The sequence below is a fragment of the Heterodontus francisci genome, chromosome 1 (assembly GCF_036365525.1).
Source record: "Heterodontus francisci isolate sHetFra1 chromosome 1, sHetFra1.hap1, whole genome shotgun sequence".
In the NCBI taxonomy this organism is placed as follows: Eukaryota; Metazoa; Chordata; class Chondrichthyes; order Heterodontiformes; family Heterodontidae; genus Heterodontus; species Heterodontus francisci.
Window position 1 is genome coordinate 12360106 of NC_090371.1, and position 23389 is coordinate 12383494.

The 23389-nt window shown below is 45.3% G+C and overlaps 1 protein-coding gene across 1 annotated transcript in view; it reads left to right on the top strand.

Moving 5' to 3' along the window:
* The window catches only part of LOC137367776 (hematopoietically-expressed homeobox protein hhex-like), a 68367-nt gene that overhangs the window by 33618 nt on the left and 11360 nt on the right, over positions 1-23389 (top strand). The window contains exon 3 of the mRNA XM_068028671.1: positions 824-874. Within this exon, the coding sequence (XP_067884772.1) occupies positions 824-874 (51 nt within the window). The remainder of the gene's footprint in view (positions 1-823; positions 875-23389) is intronic.

Below are 23389 nucleotides of genomic sequence, written 5' to 3' on the forward strand. Positions count from 1 at the left end.
TTTTAGGTAGGTTCACGGACCCCTAGGCCGCCTGTACTTTCTGCGGCCTGGATGAGTCCGTGTTCCATGTATATATGGAGTGTGTAAGGTTGCATCCCCTCTTTGAGTATTTGAAGGGGTTGCTCCTCAAGTTCTGGCTGCACTTCAGTCCCACGCTCCTGATCTTTGGGCACCTGGTGCGGAGGGGCATGGGCCGGGAGGAGGATCTCCTCGTCGGTCTGCTCCTGGGCCTGGCCAAGGTGGCAATTCACAGGTCCAGGCTGCGGGCAGTCGGGGGGATCCGTCCTCCCCGATTGCCTGCCCCTCTTCCGCGGTTACGTTCGCGCCTGGGTGTCCCTGGAGAAGGAGCACGCGGTGTCCGCCGTTACGCTTGAGGCCTTCCGCGACCAGTGGACACCGCAGGGACTGGAGTGCATCGTCGACGCCAAGAATGGCATTTTAATTAGAGATTTGGTTTATTTCTCTGTTTTTAATAAAGTTATTTTAAAAATGTAAGTATGTATATCAAGGGGGCCTGAGGAATAAAGGCCCCCTCGACATGAAATATATAAAAAAAAATGGGGGTTAGATACAGAGTTAAGTTCTATCTACATCGTCCCTATCAAACACTCCGAGCACTGGTACAGCACAGGGTTAGATGCAGAGTAAAGCTTCCTCTACCTTGTCCCATCAAACACTCCCAGGGCAGTACTGGATGCATTGGACACTGGAGTAAAGCTCCCTCTACACTGTCTCCTGAATAGGTGGCTTGGAGGTTCTCCTGTCTCCACCACTTTGCTTTTCTTTTCAGTTTATCTCTTGCACTTTCTTGTTTATTCCACAGGTGAAAACATGGTTCCAGAACAGAAGAGCAAAATGGCGGAGACTAAAACAGGTATGAAACTAACCTTTTCCCACCTCGATTGGGCAGATCCATAGGTGGCTGTTTATTTGTGCTATACCTGTCAGACAATATACAGAGGCAATCGGTGGTTTCTTGATTCACCAGAGAGATAACCCAGTGACATGACACTTATTCTCAGTCCCTGAGCCCGCTGAGACAGAAAGACTGAAAGAACTTATATTTCCACAGTGCCTTTCACAAACGCAGGATGTTCCAGAGCACTCTGCAGCCATGGAGTATTATTGAAGTGTTGTAATGTCGGAAACGCAGAAGGCAAATTCTGCATGATCCCACAAAGAGCAATGTGTTAATGACCCAGATAATCTGCTTTGATGTGGTTGGTTGAGGGATAAATATTGTGCAGCACACTGGGGAGAATTGTCCGACTCTTTTTCAAACAGTGCCGTGGGATTTTTTTACATCCACCTGAGAGGGTTGATGGGGCCTTACTTGGATCCGATTTGTCCGAAGCTTACATAATTTTAAACACTTCGAACCTCTTCCCTCTCGGGGTCAAGATGGATATTGTAGGATTGTGAAGTTAGAGCGAGATTTCCTGGTGGTTTCTTTGTTTCCTCTTTTGTGGCAGGAATTCACAGGAATTTTTTTCTTCAGATAAGAACAATGAGTACAGATCATGATAGAAAGGATCACACATGACCTTCGACCCCTACCCAACCCTGCTCGAATCAGTGGAGGTCCAAAGAGACTTGGAGGTAGTTCCAGGATTGTGATCTAGTGGTGATATATTCCCTCGTCAGGATGGTGTGTGACTTGGAGTGGGAGCTTGGGTGGTGGTCGTGTTCCCATGCAGCTGATGCCCTGTCCTTCTAGATGGTGGAGGTTTGACTTTATCTTGTTATCTCCCTACTTAGGGAGCTGAGTTCCACCCCGGCTGCGCTTTAACTATTAAGCCACAGAAGCAAACACATTTTGACGTGCACCTCAAAGTGTTATAACACACACCAAAGGTTTTCAGTACAAGTGTCAAAAGAAGAGGTAGAAAATAGCATTTTTCATGCCTGCTGTCTGTTATCTGTTTCACTGACTCACTCAGAAAACACAAGGACCATCGAGAGCGTGAGGTCGGGGAGGGGGCTAGGGGCGGTGGATTTGTCTCACTTGTGCTGCAAGGATGGAATTGAGCCTCCTAGTTCAGAGAAATGTCACAGCAAGCCTCAGAAGGAAATATTAGGAAAGGTGACCATTAACGTCATAGAATCATAGAATGATATAAGAACAAAGAACAAAGTAAATTACAGCACAGGAACAGGCCCTTCGGCCCTCCAAGCCTACGCCGATCCAAATCCTCTATCTAAACCTGTCGCCTATTTTCTAAGGGTCTGTATCTCTTTACTTCCTGCCCATTCATGTATCTGTCTAGAGGGAGACTAGCTCAGAGGGAGACCATTCAGACCATCATACCCGCTCTTTGAAAGAGCGATCCAATTAATCTCACTCCCCTACTCCTTCCCCATAACCCTGCAAATTTTTTCCCTTCAAGTTTTGATTCCATTATCTTTTCAAAGTTACTATTGAATCTGTTTCTACTGCCCTCTCAAAACAGCATCAGGCTGCAAGTTGGTGGCAGGCTTTAAAAATATTATATTTCGCGGCTTTCCCCCATTCACAACTGAAAAACAGGACAGGGGTTGGACCACAATCACCACACACTTCGGGGTCTGACATTGTCCTGCAAAAAGCCCATCATATTCACCATAATATACACAGGGGCAGCTATTCTCCATAATGTACACAGGGATTGCTATACCTTAAAATATACACAGGGACTGTTATTCTCCATAATGTACACAGGTATACCGTTTTGGATACTGTTGAGGGAGATGGCTCACCAGGGGGAGGCAGCAGTAGTCAGGTTCATGGCATCGTGGCTGGCTCTGCTGTTCAGAAGGGCGGGAAAAAGAGTGGAAGGGCTATAGTCATCGGGGATTCGATTGTAAGGGGAGTAGATAGGCGGTTCTGTGGTCGAAAACGAGACTCCCGAATGGTATGTTGCCTCCCAGGTGCACGGGTCAGGGATGTCTCAGATCGGCTGCAGAACATTCTGAAAGGGGAGGGTGAACAGCCAGTTGTCGTTGTGCACATAGGCACCAATGATATAGGTAAAAAAAAGGGATGAAGTCCTACAAGCAGAATTTAGGGAGTTAGGAGCCAAGTTAAAAAGTAGGACCTCAGAGGTAGTAATCTCAGGATTGCTACCAGTGCCACGTGATAGTCAGAGTAGAAATGAAAGAATAGTCAGGATGAATGCGTGGCTTGAGAGATGGTGCAGGAGGGAGGGGTTCAGATTTTTGGGACATTGGTACCGGTTCTGGGGGAGGTGAGACTATTACAAATTGGACGGTCTACACCTGGGCCGGACTGGAACCAATGTCCTTGGGGGTGCTTTTGCTAACGCTGTTGGGGAGGGTTTAAACTAATGTGGCAGGGGGATGGGAACCAAAGGAGGTCAGTGGAGAGTAAGGATGTAGTAACTAAAGCCTGTAAGGAACTAGATAATGAAGTCAGCGTGACTAAGGGAAAGAGTAGGCAGGGAGCAGATGATGAAAGCAAAGGGACTGGTGGTCTGAGGTGTATTTGTTTTAATGCAAGAAGTGTAATAGGTAAGGCAGATGAACTTAGGGCTTGGATTAGTACCTGGGAGTATGATGTTATTGCTATCACTGAGACTTGGTTAAGGGAAGGGCATGATTGGCAACTAAATATCCCAGGATACCGGCGGGATAGAGAGGAAGGTAAAAGGGGTGTAGGAGTTGCATTACTAGTCAAAGAGGATATCACAGCTGTGCTGAAGGAAGGCACTATGGAGGACTCGAGCAGTGAGGCAATATGGGCAGAACTCAGAAATAGGAAGGGTGCGGTAACAATGTTGGGGCTGTACTACAGGCCTCCCAACAGCGAGCGTGAGATAGAGGTACAAATATGTAAACAGATTATGGAAAGATGTAGGAGCAACAGGGTGGTGGTGATAGGAGATTTTAATTTTCCCAACATTGACTGGGTTTATCTTAGTGTTCGAGGTCTAGATGGAGCAGAATTTGTAAGGAGAATCCAGGAGGGTTTTCTAGAGCAGTATGTAAATAGTCCAACTCGGGAAGGGGCCATACTGGACCTGGTGTTGGGGAATGAGCCGGGCCAGGTGGTTGACGTTTCAGTAGGTGACGACTTTGGGAATAGTGATCACAATTCCGTAAGTTTTAGAATACTCATGGACAAAGACGAGAGTGGTCCTAAAGGAAGAGTGCTAAATTGGGGGAAGGCCAACCATACCAAAATTCGGCAGGAGCTGGGGAATGTAGATTGGGAGCAGCTGTTTGAAGGTAAATCCACATTTGATATGTGGGAGGCTTTTAAAGAGAGGTTGATTAGCGTGCAGGAGAGACATGTTCCTGTGAAGATGAGGGGTAGAAATGGCAAGATTAGGGAACCATGGATGACAGGTGAAATTGTGAGACTAGCGAAGAGGAAAAAGGAAGCATACATAAGGTCTAGGCGGTTTAAGAAAGACGAAGCTTTGAAAGAATATCGGGATTGTAGGCGCAATCTAAAACGAGGAATTGAGTGGGCTAAAAGGGGTCATGAAATATCTTTAGCAAACAGGGTTAAGGAAAATCCCAAAGCCTTTTATTCATATATAAGGAGCAAGAGGGTAACTAGAGAAAGTATTGGCCCACTCAAGGACAAAGGAGGAAAGTTATGCGTGGAGTCAGAGAAAATGGGTGAGATTCTAAATGAGTACTTTGCATCGGTATTCACCGAGGAGGGCGACATGACGGATGTTGAGGTTCGGGACAGATGTTTGATTACTCTAGGTCAAGTCGGCATAAGGAGGGAGGAAGTGTTGGGTATTCGAAAAGGCATTAAGGTGGACAAGTCCCCAGGTCCGGATGGGATCTATCCCAGGTTACTGAGGGAAGCGAGAGAGGAAATAGTTGGGTCCTTAACAGATATCTTTGCAACATCCTTAAACACGGGTGAGGTCCCGGAGGACTGGAGAATTGCTAATGTTGTCCCCTTGTTTAAGAAGGGTAGCAGGGATAATCCAGGTAATTATAGACCGGTGAGCCTGACGTCAGTGGTCGGGAAGCTGCTGGAGAAGATACTGAGGGATAGGATCTATTCCCATTTGGAAGAAAATGCTCTTATCAGTGATAGGCAACATGGTTTTGTGCAGGGAAGGTCATGTCTTACCAACTTAATAGAATTCTTTGAGGAAGTGACAAAGTGGATTGATGAGGGAAGGGCTGTAGATGTCATATACATGGACTTCAGTAAGGCGTTTGATAAGGTTCCCCATGGTAGGCTGATGGAGAAAGTGAAGGCGCATGGGGTCCAAGGTGTACTAGCTAGATGGATAAAGAACTGGCTGGGCAACAGGAGACAGAGTGTAGCAGTGGAAGGGATTTTCCCAAAATGGAGACGTGTGACCAGTGGTGTTCCACAGGGATCCGTGCTGGGACCACTGTTGTTTGTAATATACATAAATGATTTGGAGGAAAGTATAGGTGGTCTGATTAGCAAGTTTGCAGACGACACTAAGATTGGTGGAGTAGCAGATAGTGAAGGGGACTGTCAGAGAATACAGCAGAATATAGATGGACTGGAGAGTTGGGCAGAGAAATGGCAGATGGAGTTCAATCAGGGCAAATGCGAGGTGATGCATTTTGGAAGATCCAATTCAAGAGTGAACTATACAGTAAATGGAAAAGTCCTGGGGAAAATTGATGTACAGAGAGATTTGGGTGTTCAGGTCCATTGTTCCCTGAAGGTGGCAACGCAGGTCAATAGAGTGGTCAAGAAGGCATACGGCATGCTTTCCTTCATCGGACGGGGTATTGAGTAAAAGAGTTGGCAGGTCATGTTACAGTTGTATAGGACTTTGGTTCGGCCACATTTGGAATACTGCGTGCAGTTCTGGTCGCCACATTACCAAAAGGATGTGGATGCTTTGGAGAGGGTGCAGAGGAGGTTCACCAGGATGTTGCCTGGTATGGAGGGCGCTAGCTATGAAGAGAGGTTGAGTAGATTAGGATTATTTTCATTAGAAAGACGGAGGTTGAGGGGGGACCTGATTGAGGTGTACAAAATCATGAGAGGTATAGACAGGTTGGATAGCAAGAAGCTTTTTCCCAGAGTGGGGGATTCAATTACTAGGGGACACGAGTTCAAAGTGAAAGGGGAAAAGTTTAGGGGGGATATGCGTGGAAAGTTCTTTACGCAGAGGCTGGTGGGTGCCTGGAATACGTTGCCAGCGGAGGTGGTAGACACAGGCACGATAGCGTCTTTTAAGATGTATCTAGACAGATACATGAATGAGCAGGAAGTAAAGAGATACAGAACCTTAGAAAATAGGTGACAGGTTTAGATAGAGGATTTGGATCGGCGTCGGCTTGGAGGGCCGAAGGGCCTGTTCCTGTGCTGTAATTTTCTTTGTTCTTTGTTCTTTGTTCTTTGATTGCTATCCCTTAAAATATACACAGCGACTGTTATTCTCCATAATGTACACAGGGATTGCTATCCCTTAAAATATACACAGGGACTGTTATTCTCCATAATGTACACAGGGATTGCTATCCCTTAAAATATACACAGGGACTGTTATTCTCCATAATGTACACAGGGATTGCTGTCCCTTAAAATATACACAGGGACTGTTATTCTCCATAATGTACACAGGGATTGCTATTCTCAATAATATACACAGGGGCTGCTATCCCTTAAAATATACACAGGGACTGCTATTCTCCATAATATACACAGGGACTGCTATTCTCTATAATATACACAGGGGCTGCTATTCTCTATAATATACACAGGGATTGCTGTCCCTTAAAATATACACAGGGACTGCTATTCTCTATAATATACACAGGGATTGCTGTCCCTTAAAATATACACAGGGACTGTTATTCTCCATAATGTACACAGGGATTGCTGTCCCTTAAAATATACACAGGGACTGTTATTCTCCATAATGTACACAGGGATTGCTGTCCCTTAAAATATACACAGGGACTGTTATTCTCCATAATGTACACAGGGATTGCTGTCCCTTAAAATATACACAGGGACTGTTATTCTCCATAATGTACACAGGGATTGCTATTCTCAATAATATACACAGGGGCTGCTATCCCTTAAATTATTCACAGGGACTGCTATTCTCCATAATATACACAGGGACTGCTATTCTCTATAATATACACAGGGGCTGCTATTCTCTATAATATACACAGGGACTGCTGTACCTTAAAATATACACAGGGGCTGCTATTCTCAATAATATACACAGGGGCTGCTATTCTCTATAATATACACAGGGACTGCTATACCTTAAAATATACACAGGGGCTGCTATTCTCAATAATATACACAGGGACTGCTATTCTCTATAATATACACAGGGGCTGCTATTCTCAATAATATACAGAGGGGCTGCTATTCTCAATAATATACACAGGGACTGCTATTCTCAATAATATACACAGGGGCTGCTATACCTTAAAATATACACAGGGACTGCTATTCCTTATAATATACACAGGGACTGCTATTCTCTATAATATACACGGAGAGACTGCTATTCCTTATAATATACACAGGGACTGCTATTCTCTATAATAGACACAGAGAGACTGCTATTCTTTCTAATATACACAGGGACTGCTATTCTCAATAATATACACAGAGAGACTGCTATTCCTTCTAATATACACAGGGACTGCTATTCTCTATAATATACACAGAGAGACTGCTATTCCTTAAAATATACACAGGAACTGCTATACCTTAAAATATACACAGGGACTGCTATACCTTAAAATATACACAGGGACTGCTATTCCTTATAATATACGCAGGGACTGCTATTCTCTATAATATACACAGGGACTGCTAATCTCAATACTATACACAGGGACTGCTGTTCTCAAAATATACAGGGACTGCTGTTCTCAATAATATACACAGGGACTGCTATACCTTAAAATACACACAGGGACTGCTATTCTCTAATATACACAGGGGCTGCTATTCTCAATAATATACACAGGGACTGCTATACCTTAAAATATACACAGGGGCTGCTGTTCTCTAATATACACAGGGGCTGCTATTCTCTATAATATACACAGGGACTGCTATTCTCAATAATATACACAGGGGCTGCTATACCTTAAAATATACACAGGGGCTGCTATTCTCTATAATATACACAGGGGCTGCTATTCTCAATAATATACACAGGGACTGCTATACCTTAAAATATACACAGGGGCTGTTATTCTCTATAATATACACAGGGGCTGCTATTCTCAATAATATACACAGGGGCTGCTATACCTTAAAATATACACAGGGGCTGCTATTCTCTATAATATACACAGGGGCTGCTATTCTCAATAATATACACAGGGACTGCTATTGGGGATGTTTGGTAGGAATGTGGGATTAGTGTAGGATTAGTATAAATGGGTGGTTGATGTTCGGCACCGACTCGGTGGGCCGAAGGGCCTGTTTCAGTGCTGTATCTCTAATCTAATCTAATCTAATACACAGGGGCTGCTATTCTCTATAATATACACAGGGGCTGCTATTCTCAATAATATACACAGGGGCTGCTATTCTCAATAATATACACAGGGACTGCTATTCTCAATAATATACACAGGGGCTGCTATACCTTAAAATATACACAGGGGCTGCTATTCTCTATAATATACACAGGGGCTGCTATTCTCAATAATATACACAGGGACTGCTATACCTTAAAATATACACAGGGGCTGTTATTCTCTATAATATACACAGGGGCTGCTATTCTCAATAATATACACAGGGGCTGCTATACCTTAAAATATACACAGGGGCTGCTATTCTCTATAATATACACAGGGGCTGCTATTCTCAATAATATGCACAGGGACTGCTATTCTCAATAATATACACAGGGGCTGCTATTCTCTATAATATACACAGGGGCTGCTATTCTCAATAATATACACAGGGGCTGCTATTCTCAATAATATACACAGGGACTGCTATACCTTAAAATATACACAGGGGCTGCTATTCTCTATAATATACACAGGGGCTGCTATTCTCAATAATATACACAGGGACTGCTATACCTTAAAATATACACCGGGGCTGCTATTCTCTATAATATACACAGGGACTGCTATTCTCAATAATACACACAGGGGCTGCTATTTTCAATAATATACACAGGGACTGCTATACCTTAAAATATACATAGGGGCTGCTATTCTCTATAATATACACAGGGGCTGCTATTCTCTATAATATACACAGGGACTGCTATTCTCTGTAATATACACAGGGGCTTCTATTCTCTATAATATACACAGGGGCTGCTATTCTCTATAATATACACAGGGACTGCTATTCTCAATAATATACACAGGGACTGCTATACCTTAAAATATACACAGGGGCTGCTATTCTCTATAATATACACAGGGGCTGCTATTCTCTGTAATATACACAGGGGCTGCTATTCTCTATAATATACACAGGGGCTGCTATTCTCAATAATATACACAGGGGCTGCTATTCTCAATAATATACGCAGGAACTGCTATTTACCATAATTTACACAGGGACTACTATTCCTTATAATATGCACAGGGGCTTTGAATACGCTATTTAGAATACCCAGTATGCACATCACCTTCCGCAAGCTTTATTCCCTTGACATCTCAGTTTTAAAAATTTGTGTTCCTGAAGCCTTACTTTCACTTCACATTTCTCAGCATTAAATTCCAGTTGGTATCTCGCTGTTAACTTGTCCATGCCCTCTTGTGGTTGCTTACTGCCTTTTTCACATTTAACCACATTTCTTGGTTTTGAATTACTTATAGAAATATAGGAACATAGAACCAGGAGTCATTTAGCCCCTTGAACCATTCAATGAGGTCAAAGTTGAGTTGTGACCTAACTCCATATACCTGCCTTTGCCCCATATCCTTTAATATTTTCAGATCAAAAAATCAGCTATTCTCAGATTTAAAATCATCAACTGATCTCACATCAACTGCTATTTGTGGAAGAGAGTTCCAAACTTGTGTAGATGTATTTCCTAATTTCACTCCTGAAAGGTCTGCCTCTAATCTTTAGACTGTGTCCCCTAGTCCTAGACTCCCCAACCAGCAGAAATATTTTCTCCCAATTTACTCTATCTGTTCCCCTTAATATCTGGAAAACTTTGATCAAATCACCTCTTAGCCATCTAAATTCAGGGAATACAACCCTAGTTTGTTTAATAAAAGCAAAATACTGCGGATGCTGGAAATCTGAAACAAAAACAAGAAATGCTGGATTCACTCAGCAGGTCTGGCAGCATCTGTGGAAAGAGAAGCCGAAAGCAGAAGCTGACCCCCGCTCGGCCGGAACTGCTCATTGGACCCAGGCCCCGAAACCCTCCTCGGGAGCCAGTCTCGCACAACCCGAGCCGACTCTCGGAAATGCCCTCCGTGCCATTCCATTCGGCGCGGAGGGGTTTCCTGTACGGGCTGCTCCTGCACACTCTCCACTACCTCGCCCTCGTCAGCCAGTCGGACACGCCCTGGCGGTCCACAATGCCAACTGGCGGCGAGGGGAAACCCCGATGGCGGTCTCTTTACGTGGGAGTCTTCCCCCTTTACATCGGGGACCTGGAGTGGAGGGTGTTGCACAGGGCAGTCCCGTGCAATAGACTTTTAAGCAGGTTCACGGACTCCCAGGCCGCCTGTACTTTCTGCGGCCTGGACGAGTCCGTGTTCCACATATATACGGAGTGTGCGAGGTTGCAGCCCCTCTTTGAGTATTTGAAGGGGCTGCTCCTCAAGTTTTGGCTGCACTTCAGTCTCACGCTCCTGATCTTTGGGCACCTGGTGCGGAGGGGCTTGGGCCGGGAGGAGGATCTCCTCGTCGGTCTGCTGCTGGGCCTGGCCAAGGTGGCAATTCACAGGTCCAGGCTGTGGGCCGTCGGGGGGGGTCCATCCTCGCTGATTGCCTGCCCGTCTTCCGCGGTTACATTCGCGCCCGGGTGTCCCTGGAGGAGGAGCATGTGGTGTCCGCCAGTACGCTTGATGCCTTCCGCGACCGGTGGGCACCGCAGGGACTGGAGTGCATTGTCGACGCCGAGAATGGCATTTTAATTTGAGTTTTTGGTTTATTTATCTGTTTTTAATAGGACGTCTTGCTGTGCAGCAGCAGTGATGTCAACAAGCATGTAGGCAACTAATCAAACTGAAGAATTCACACATAGCAAATCAGATAAGAAGAAAGACTTGCATTTCTTAAGCACCTTTCACAACACAGGATGGCCCAAAGCACTTTACAATGAAGTACTTTTAAAGTGTAATCACTGTTGTAATGCAGCAAACACAGCAGCCAATTTGCACGCAACAAGCTCCCACAAAGAGCAATGTGATAATAACCTGATAACCTGTTTTTGTGATGTTGATTAAGGGCTACGATTGGCCAAGACACCAGGGAGAACTCCCTGCTCGTCTTCAAAGCACTGCCAGCAGATCTTTTACATCCACCTGAGAGGGCAGACAGGGCCTCATTCTAATGTCTCACCTAAAAGACAGCAGAGCACTCACTCAGTACTACATGGAATATCAGCATAAATATTTCTGCTTAAGTCCTAGAATCCACAACCTTCTGATTCTGATATAAGAGCACGATCAACTGGGCCACAGCTGACACTACAGAGCTATAAAGCACTTAAAATCATTCACTTTTAATTTAAATTTTCAGATTGTGAAAGAAATGTATGTTTGCATTAACAGAAGCTGAAATAAAGATAGACGTTTTTTAAAAAAATTGTGCTTTTAAAAATATTTGAATTTTTTTTATCATTGTGGAGAAATTTGATATTCCACAAATATAAATTTAGCTTTTTTGGGCCACTTTAGCAGTAATTATGAAGTTGGTACAATTAAAAACCTCATTAACAAGGTGTAACTTTATCAAGGATTTTCACAGTGTAGCATTGGAAGTTTTCTACAAATCATAATGCAAGGGAGATTGTACTTTGTGGGAATTTTGACAGTGTGTCCTATGTGACAGCATACACTCACTGATGGCAACCTCTGGATTTCCGTGTTGTTCTGCTCATTTCCAAACTCTTGATATTGCTGACATTTTCAGTTTTGCTGTCATTGCCACCACAAAATCTGAAGGTCTAATTTTAACCAGGGAGTGGTGAGAATATGGAACTCGCTACCACAGGGAGTAGTTGAGGCAAATAGCATAGACCCATTTAAGGGGAACTTGGATAAACACCTGAAGGAGAAAGGATTAGAAGGATTTGCTGACAGGGTGAGATGAAGGGGTCTTTTGTGAAAAGTAAATGCTGGCAGGGATCAGTTAGGCTGAATGGTCTAATTCTGTGCTGTACCTGCTCTGTAATTGAATGTGATATTATTTCCACCAAAAAACGATTACATTTATCAGATTTGACTGGACCAGACACAAATCCATGGATTTCAATATAGGCACGTGTGAGGCCATCCACTTTGGACCTGTAAAGAGTAGATCAGAGACCAAAACTGGCCTCTTCAGCATCCCCCACTCCATTGTCCCACCATTGGTGGCCATGCTATCAGCCGTTTCGGAGCTAAGCTCTGGTGTTTCTTCTCTAAATCTTTCTGCTTTTCCATCTATTTCCCTTAAGACATTTTGAAATGCTCCTCAAAACCAGTATCTTTGACCAAGCTTTTGGTCATCTGCCCTAAGGTCTCCCTCCTTCTTTGGTTCAGTATCAATTTTTGTCGAATTATGCTCCTGAGAAGCGCCTTGGGAAATTTTACTACATTAAAGGCACTATATAAATGCAAGCTGTTTATGTTGGGCTATTTCCCTTTTTTGTCACACCTAATTTCCTAGAATTAGATTCAGCCCTGACGCTTAACTTTTTGGGCTAAAAAGAGACTGAGAAAGCAATCCCGGACACATTGTGAAAAATCCTTGCCTCTTCTTGGCCCCTTCTAACTTTGAATAATTAAAGTTAACCATGATTATGCCCCTGTTGTTCCTAATTTTTTTAAATAATGGTTCCTTTCCACTATGTGATTGCCCCTTTGTCATGCCTTTCAAAGCCAGCCTCATCACCTCACTACTTTCCCCCCTCCTCAAAATACCTACCCTTGAACCCCCTCCCTGGTCTTTGTGAACTGTCCTGTCTCCAACCCTCCATTCTTCTCCAAAGTCCTTTAATATGTTGTTACCTTTCAAGTTCATGCTCACCTTTCCTGCAACTCCCAGCTTGAACCTCTCCAATCAGGCTTCACTCCCCACCAAAGCACTGAAACTGCTGTTACGACCAGGTGAGAAAGGGGTCTGGGGAGTTCACTCTCAGCCTTTGCCTGGTTTGACCATAACAGGGTTTAATTTTTAAAACACTGTTTTTAGCGCCCCCTCAGTGAATCCTTGTTCGCTGCTTTCCAATTGTCTTCTTCTTTGGCCTCCTCGTCTCGAGAGACAATGGGTAAGCGCCTGGAAGTGGTCAGTGGTTTGTGGAGCAGCACCTGGAGTGGCTATAAAGGCCAAATCCAGAGTGACAGACTCTTCCACAGGCACTGCAGATAAAATTGGTTGTCAGGGCTGTTACACAGCTGGCTACAGAATCAATGGCATCACTGAGTTCTGATTTTGTTGGCTGTACGTCCAGCTCATCCATGACTGGCAGAGACTGGGCTGCATTGAGGGCGGTCTCAGTGACAGCATTCTCCCTGGAGTACAGTTCTAGGTAGTGCTCCACCCAGCAGTCCATTTGCTTGCGTTGGTCAGTGATTGTGTCCCCTGATTTATATTTGAGGGGGGCGATTTTCTTGATGGTTGGCCCAAAAGCTCTCTTAATGCCATCATACATTCCTCTGATGTTTCCGGTGTCAGAGACCAGCTGAATATAGCTGCACAGGTGTTGCCAGTAGTCATTTGCACAGTGCCTAGTTGTTCTTTGTGCAGCGCTTCTGGCTGCTTTAAGTGCTACGGATGTTAACACGCTGGGGGCTTTCTTGTAGTTCAACAGTGCAATGTGCTTAGCGGCTATGACAGGTTCCAGCTCTTGAAAGTGAGATTGAAACCAGTCTGCATTCTGCTTCACACATTTGCCATAGGTGGTCATAGCTAACTCATAGATGGCGTCTCTGATGTGGGCCCACTTGGTCTCTGCATCCCCTGTGGGAGTGTTTGAAGGGCTTTTTCAAGTGAATTTAGAAATTTATGTAACATCTGTGGATAAGAAATTCTGCTCGTGTTGATGCACGTGTGGCCCTTCTGCTTGGAGTGATGCAGCTTCCTTGGTTTGAGGCTAACCTTGCTGCACACCAGGGAGTGGTCGGTGTCGCAGTCCGCACTGTGGAAGCTGCGTGTGGTTTGAACGCTGTTTAAAGAGGCTCGCCTTGTGACGATGAGGTCCAGCTGGTGCCAACGATGTGATCTTGGGCACCTCCAAGAAACCTGGTGACAGGGTTTAGTGTGAAAGAATGAGTTGGTGATGCAGAGGTTATGATAGGTACACAACTCAAGCAGTCTCTGTCCAATTGTAAGGCAAAGAAATCAACCAGACAGGTTTTCTTAGATTTAAACAAGAAAGGTGGAAGTTATAGAGTCATAGAGTTATACAGAGAGAGAGAGAGAGAGAGAGAGATAGGTAGGAAGGAGGAAGGCTCTCTTCTTCCAAGTTCAGTTGCAATCAGACCCAAACTGGTCTGTGAGCAGTTCAAAACCTAGGCCAGCAGGTTAGTCATATAACTTAACAAACTCCTGCATTTGTGATTCTCCATCTTAGCAGACACCCTGGAATGTTGGCTTTCTTACACATTCACTGTCTGGTGATCAAAATCCATTTGGGTTAAGTGGATCAGGTAGCAGTTCTGTTGTCTCTCTAGGCAACTGTCTCTTAGTATGCAAAAATGTTTCCAGCCACTATTGTGGCTTCTTTAAACAAAATTAATCTGCCTCATTCTTGGCAGGTGGAGTCTTCATGACACTGCCCTTATCTAAGTCACAAATGCCACCCCTCCTCATCTAACCCTGTCAATAGATTCTTCTTTTGTTATCGTCCCTCATCTCGTTATCTAGCTTTCCCTGGCAACTACTGTATCTCAAAATGTTCTGCTCAGGAAGGAACCCTATATCATTTCCATTTCACCTCACTCACTTTGTCACTCTGCTAATGCCCCTTTTCACCGGAGCAGGTTTGTTCACTCTTTGAGGTAGAAAGTGCTGGTAAAGTTTGAAGACAGCAGAAGGGGGGATGTGGTGAAAGGATCAGCTACTGTCACACTATGGTCTTCTTGTGGGTATCACACACACTTGGCAGAGTGATGATTTACAGTATGTTCGCACGTCTTGACATTTGCTCCGAAAACCACAGGCAGCATAAAGTTTCAATCGGTAGGGTTTGACTCTCAGTAACCCGTGTTGAAACTGTAATCAACACTGTGTTCTTTAGAAAGCAAAGTGTTTATTCTCCACTCGTTTCACCCTCCAAATTTCTCACCTGTAAGTGCAGGTTCTTTCTTTTCTTTCAATAATGCACACTGTGCTATTCTGAACCTCTTTATTCAGCTGCTGTGGTTTGAGTTAAGCAGAACTTTCCCTTTTCTCTTCGAGGTATTTCCTATCAACTTCCCCTGCAGGTAGCCATGCTCTCGATTGCTCACTTCACTACCTGATGTGGCATTGAACCATGCAGAGTTTGAAGATCTGTGGTTTGGTCCCCAGTCTGTGCAGTTATCCTCATGTTCGAATTCCCCCATGTTCTCACCCTTCCCCATTGTGGTGGCATAGCGGTAATGTTACTGTACTACTAATCCAGTAACTTAGGTTAATGTCGTGGGGTTCCAGGTTCAAATCCCCCATGGCAGCTGGTGGCATTTACATTCAATTAATTAATAAAGAAAAGCCGAGTATAAAAAGCTAGTCTCAGTGATAGTGCTATGCAACAATCATTGATTGCTGTCAAAACCCATCTGGTTCACTAATCTCCTTTAGGATAGGAAATCTGCCACCCTTACCTTGTCTGGCCTACATATGACTCCAGACCCAGAGCAATGTGGTTGACTCAACTTTCCCCTGAAATGGCCTAGCAAGCCATTCAGTTGTCAAGGGCAAATTGGAATGGGCAACAAATGCTAGCCTTGCCAGCAATTCCCACCTCCCACAAATGAATAATAACTCCTTCAGTTGCTGAAAATAGAATTATACTGACAACCAATTTAAGATTGTCAGTAGGGCTCGCAGTGTGGTGCATTTGTGCGTACTGGAAACTACATATATGAATACACAGGGCTCTGTTCTTTGCAGACAGAAAGAATATGTACAAACATTGCGCCTGTTTCAGCTGAACAAAATAAGTGACAGCCATTTGCCGGCTCATTCCTCAGGGCCAATCAGAGTCAAGTTGCCTGGTTTAAATTTTAAACAAAGCTTGGCAGTTAACTGTCAGTCACTGTAAACTGGTGCATTCGCCATGGCAACACCTCTACCAATCAGAGTTCACTTGCCAACCAATCAGCACTCTCTTCTCATGCAGTATAAGTTGTTGTTTTCCCTTACATTGGTTATTCTTGTGTATTGTCCTGATGAGTGCAAGACGAAAAGCTTTGACAACATGTCTCTATTTTCAGCAGTCCTCAAGTTCTGTACTACTAAATGATTATTCCTGCAATTCTCTGCACTCCTGCAATTCTGGCCTTTTGCAACACTGTCTCCTATGATTTCCTTTGCACCACCATTGATGTCTATGGCTTCATTTGTTTAGGCCCTAGTTGTGGAATTTTCTCCCTCTTTAAAATGCTGCTTGAAGCCTACCTCTTTGACCAAACTTTTGGTCACCTGTCTTAATGTCTCTTTATGTGGATTTTCCATCAATTTTTGTCCGATTACGCTTCTGTGAAATGCCTTTGGACGTTTTGTTAGGTTAAAGCTGTTGTTGATGTCTGGCCCTTCCCTGCCTCCCACTATGTTTTACTTCAGCACCCATTGGCTGAGACTTCAGTTACAGATTGCTATGCAGCACTGGCAAGTGCAGGTATATGTGCAGAACTGCTCCAAAATCCTGCCCATGGTGGGACTAGCCCATCCGCACTCACCCGCATGCACCCCAGCACATCCTGTGGAACCATTTCACAAGAGAGGGGTGGGATTTAAACATGGACGAGAGTGAGCTTCAGCGAGGTGTGTAATGACAGGTCTCAATGTGACCGGAGTGGGACGATGTGAATTTGGTGAGAGTGGGAATTCAGTGCAGAGGGGAGAAGGAGGAGCTCCGTTTTCCCTTTAATACTTGTAATGGAATTTGAAGACTTGAAGTATTAAGTAAACAAAACTAGGAGCCCGTAACTAACACTTTACTAAATTAATAATGTAAACTAGTTAGATTAATTAGTAAAAAAACTAAAAATAAACTAAGTGAATTAATTAAGTCAAATTTTAATTAATTAAATCTATAAAACATGGTTATATAAGGATGGCAGGCCAGGGCGTGTGCTGCATTTGCAGCATGTGGGAGTTTGTAAAAGCCGTGCGATCCCAGGCAACTCCATCTGCAGTGAGTGTCTGCATCGCAAGAAACTTTCGCTCAGAGTAGTTGAGCTGGAGTCTGAGGTGTAGACGTTACGGGGCATCAGGGAGGAAGAGTGGTGCAGTGGTTGGCACCGCAGCCTCACAGCTCCAGTGACCTGGGTTCAGTTCTGGGTACTGCCTGTGCGGAGTTTGCAAGTTCTCCCTGTGTCTGCGTGGGTTTTCTCCGGGTGCTCTGGTTTCTTCCCACAGCCAAGGACTTGCAGGTTGATAGGTAAAATTGGCCATTATAAATTGCCCCTAGTGCAGGTAGATGGTAGGAGAATGGTGGGGATGTGGTAGAAAATATGGGGTTAATGTAGGATTAGCATAAATGGGTGGTTGTTGGTCGGCACAAACTCGGTGGGCCGAAGGGCCTGTTTCGGTGCTCTATCTCTAAAAAAAAAAGAGTGCGATCTGGACACTTTGATGCTGGAGCCAGTCACACCCCTGAGGTTAGGTAGTGGTTTAGATTTGGTTAGTGGGCACGGACATCAGGATATGACTGTGACTCAGGTAGGTATGAGGCTTGCAGATGCAGTGCTGGAGGAGTTGTGGCCATTCTCATTTTTAAACTGATATGAGGTTCTTGCTGCCTGTGTGGATGAGAACAAAGTTTGCAGGGTTGATGAGCAAACGGACCTTGGCACTGCAGTATTGGAGGCCATTCAGTTGGGACAGTGATAAGGAATGTGATAGTGATTGGGGACAGTGTAGTCAGGGAGATAGATACTGTACTTTGCAGCTGGGAGACTGGGAGTCCCAGAGTTAAAGGCATCTCCTCAAAGCTGGAGAAGAACTTGGAGCGAGAGGGGACGATCCAGTTTTCGTGGTTCATGTAGGAACTAACAGCATAGGTAGAACTAGTTTTGATGTTCTGCTGAAGGAATTTGAGGAGCTAGGTCCCAAATTAAACAGCAAAGGTAATAATCTCTGGATTATACCTGAGCCACACGCGATTTGTAATCAGGACAAGCAGATTAGAGGTTTAAGTGCATGGCTGTAACAGTGGGGTGGGAGGCAGTGGTTTCAACTAATGGGGCACTGACACCAGTACTGGTGAAAAGGATCCATTGCATCCAGTCTCATGATGCAGAGAACCATCTCCTTCATAGGACTAAGGAGATGCAGACATCCTTGTGCCCCACCGGTTCTGCTCTACTCCCTTCTATTGTATTCCATCTTGTCCTGCAAGAGAGAGAGAGGGCAGAATGTCTGTGGCTCTGTAACACTGTTTGGGTGATGTGCCTGCCACGGCTGAATAGCTGGAGGCAGCAAGAGACGGGTGTGAGACTGGCAGCATTGCTAGGTGTGTGAGAGTGAGATAGAGTATCTGGATGATAGGCATGAGTCCTGAGTGCCAGGGATTGGTGCTGGGTGAGTGATGGGGGCGTGATGTATTGAGCAGTGTCAGAGGTTGGTGGTGGGATAGGTAGGAGATGTGATGTGAAGATGCATTCACTGACCTTGACTACCCGTATGAGATCATTGAACTTCTTGTGGCAGTGTTGGTAGGCCCACGGATCCAGAATCTGGGATTTGGCCTTCCTGGCCACCTCTGCTCCCATTCCCTTCAAAGGGTGGTCCTTGAGGACCTCCTGGCCCCCACGGAACCATGGCGTCACTCCTCCAGCCCACCTCCAGCAATCATCTGTCACTCAGGAGCCCTCTCAGTGCCTCGGTGTTCAGTTTGCCATAAATTAAATTCCAGTAATATTATTCAGCGCTGCTTCCCTTTTAAAGGGACAACTTGCCTTTAATAAGGGAAGGTTGGCTGTATCGCATGGTTTGCTAACAATGCTGCCTGGTCCCCCTTGCAGAGTGCAGAGGCAGATGGCAGAGATGTTGGTTGAAGCAGCAATAGCAGAGTGGTAATGCTGCTGGACTAGTAATTCAGAGGCCTGGGCAAATGCTCCAAGACATGAGTTTAAATCACCTCATCTGAATGTTTGCCTAAAGCAGCTCCCACACTGCTCTCTTGCTGCTGACTGCCTCTGCGCTCTGCAAGGGGGGGTGGGGGTGGGGGTGGGGGTGGGGGAGGGGCATGCTGGCAGCGTTGTTAGCAAACCACAAAATGCAGCCAGCCTTCCCTTGTTAAAGGCAGGCTGTCCGCCTTAAAGGGAAGCGGCATTAAATAAAAACAGAAAATGTTGAAAATACTCAGCAGGTCTGGCAGCATCTGTGGAGAGAGTTAACATTTCAGGTCGATGTCCTTTCATCAGAACTGATCCAACACGAGAAAGGAAATAGAAATCAACAAAGGCGAACAAGGTAAAAGGGATCTACAAAAATCGTGTCGGAGAGAAAAGCAGAACTTCTTCAAAGCTGGCATTCCTGGAAGAGAAGTGCCAGTGAATTAAGCACTAAAATAAAAGCAAAATGCTGCAGCTGCTGGAAATCTGAAATAAAAACAGAAAATGCTGGGAAGACTCGCTGGCTCTGGCAGCATCTGTGAAGAGAGAAACAGAGTTAATGTTTCAATTTGATGACCCTTCATCAGCACCAAATAACATTGCTGGGGAATTTAGATTCAATTGCTTAAATAAATCTGGTTAAAGTTGGTATCAGCAATGGAGACTAGGATGTACAAGATTGTCGAGAAAGCACATCTTCCTTTAGGGTAGGAAATCTGCTGTCATTACCAGGTTTGGCTTATGTGTGACTCCAGGTCAAAGCAATGTGTTTGACTCTTAACTTCCCTCTGAAATGGCCAAGTAACAGACTCATTTGTATCAAACAGCTACTTAAAAGTCAAATAGGAATAAAGTAGAGTGGTCGACCTGGCACTGACCTAGACATCGAAGATGACAAATGCATACCCAACCCTTTGACCCTGCAAAGACCTAAATATATCGCTGTTCCTTCACTGTCACTGGGTCAAAACCCTGGAACCCCCTCCCTAACAGCACTGTGGGTGTACCTACACCGCATAGACTGCAGCAGTTCAAGAAGGCAGCTCATCACCACCTTCTCGAGGGCAAGGGAACCTCCTGCTGATTACCACCTACTGCCCTCCCTCAGCTGATGAATCAGTATTCCTCCATGTTGAATACCACTTGGAAGAATCACTGAGGGTGGCAAAGGTATAGAATATACTCTGTGTGGGGGACTTCAAGGTCCACTACTGACTGAGCGGGCTGACTCGTGAAGGACTGGGCCTGAAGCAGATGGTGAGGGATTCAACAAGAGGGAAAGACCTACTAGAGCTGGTCCTCACCAATCTGTACGTCGTAGATGCATCTGTCCATGATAGTATTGGTAGGAGTGACCACCGCACAGTCCTCGTGGAGACAAAGTCCTATCTTCACACTGACTGAAGACACCCTCCATCGTGTTGTGTGGTACTACCATGAGGCGCTGTGGGCATCAGCAGCAGCAGAATTGTAGTCAACATAATCTGTAACCTCATGGCCCGGTAGATCCCCCACTCTACCATTACCATCAAGCTGGGGGATCAACCCTCGTTCAATGAAGAGCATGCCAGGAGCAGCACCAAGCATACCTCAAAATGAGGTGTCAACCTGGTGAAGCTACAACCCAGGACTACTTGTGTTCCAAACAGCAGAAACAGCATGTGATAGAGCGAAGCGATCCCATAACCAACGGATCAGATCTGAGCTCTGCAGTCCTGCCACATCCAGTGGTGAATAGTGGTGGACAATTAAATAACTAACTGGAGGAGGTGGCTCCCAAAATATCCCCATCCTCAATGATGGGGGAGCCCAGGACATCAGTGCGAAAGATAAGGCTGAAGTATTCGTGATCACCTTCAGTCAGAGGTGATCCATCTCGGCCTCCTCCTGAAGTCCCCAGCATCACAGATGCCAGACTTCAGCCAATTCGATACACTCCGCGTGATATCAAGAAATGACTGAAGGCACTGGATACTAAATATGCTATGGGCCCTGACAATATTCTGGCAATAGTACTGAAGACCTGTGCTCCAGAACTTGCTGCGCCCCTAGCCAAGCTGTTCCAGTACGGCTACAACATTAGCATCTACCCGAAAATGTGGAAAATTGCAAGGGGTGGGGTGGGTGGTATGTCCTGTCCAGAAAAAGCAGGACAAATCCAATTTGGCCAATTATCACCCCGACAGTCCGCTCTCGATCATCAGCAAAGTGATGGAAGGTGTTGTCGACAGTGCGATCAAAGTTCACTTAAATAGCAATAATCAGCTCAGTGACGCTCAGTTTGGGTTCCACCAGGGCCACTCGGCTCCTGACCTCATTGCAGCCTTGGTCCAAACATGAACAATAGAGCTGAACTCGAGGTGAGGTGAGAGTGACTGCCCTTGACATCAAGGCAGGATTTGACTGAGTATGGCATCAAGGAGCCCTAGCAAAACTGCAGTCAATGGGAATCAGGGGGAAAACTCTCTGCTGGTTAGAGTCATATCAAGCAAAGAAAGTTGGTTGTGTTGTTGGAGGTCAATCATCTCAGCCCCAGGATATTGCTGCAGGGGTTCGTCAGGATAGTGTCCTAGGCCCAACCATCTTCAGCTGCTTCATCAATGAATTTCCCTCCATCATAAGGTCAGAAGTGGGCATGTTCGCTGATGATTGTATGATCTCCAGCACCATTCACAACTCCTCAGATAATGAAACAGCCCGTGTCCATAAGCAGCAAGACCTGGACGACATTCATGGCTCTATTTTGACAAAGAGCAAAGCATCTGTCCTGGTCAATATTTATTTTTTCATTCATGTGATGTGGCCAGCATTTATTTATTATTCATTTTCATGGGATGAGGGCTATGCCAGCATTTATTGTCCATCCCCAATTGCCTTTGATGAAGATGGAGATGAGCTGCTTTCTTGAACCGCTGCAGTCCATGTGGGGTAGGTACACCCACAGTGCCGTTGGGAAGGGAGTTCTGGGATTTTGACCCAACAACAGTGAAGGAACAGCGATATAGTTCCAAGTCAGGGTGGTGTGTGGCTTGGAGGGGAACTTGCAGGTGATGGTATTCCCAGGCATTTGCTGCCCTTATTCTTCTCGGTGGTAGAGGTCACAGATATGGAAGGTGCTGTCGAAGGAGATGTGGTGAGTTGCTGCAGTACATCTTGTATATGGTATACACTGCTGCCACTGTACGTCAGTGGTGGAGGGAGTGAATGTTGTGGATGGGGTGCTGATCAAGTGGGCTGCTTTGTCCTGGATGGTCTCAAGCTTCCCGAGTGTTGTTGGAGCCCCATCCATCCAGGCAAATGGAGAGTATTCCATCACACTCCTGACTTGTGCCTTGTAGATGGTGGACTTGCTTTGGGGGGGTCAGGAGGTGAGTTACTCACTGCAGGATTCCTAGCCTCTGGCCTACACTTGTCGCCACAGTATTTATGGGGCAGCTCCAGTTTAGTTTCTGGTCAATGGTAACCCCCCAGGATGTTAATAGTGGTGGATTCAGTGATGGTAATGCCATTGAACATCAAGGGGAGATGGTTAGATTCTCTCTTATCGGAGATCGTCATTGCCTGGCACTTGTCTGGCGCGAATGTTATTTGCCACTTATCAGCCCAAGCCTGAATGTTGTCTTTTGGAGTATGACATGAACCCACGACCTTTGAACACAGAGGTAAGAGTTCTACCTACTGAACCACAGCCCCAGCCTGCAAGCAAGCCAGAGCTAATGCTAATGGTTTGGAGGCTGCCTGCTTATCTACAGAGACTTCAGACTATTTTGCGCAAGCCTCCACTGTGCCCCTGCCCATCTGATTCTTGGTATTTGTGAGCTGGTGAGTTTTAAAATGGGTGAGTGTGAAAAAAGATAGATCGCTGAAGTATAAATGGAGTCACACCATGGTTAATCACAAGACTAGCACAACGGATGAGGCCTTGACTTCAAACACGCTCTTTGCTTCACACCTCTGTTTCCCCTACCTCGATAGGGGCTGACATCACTTG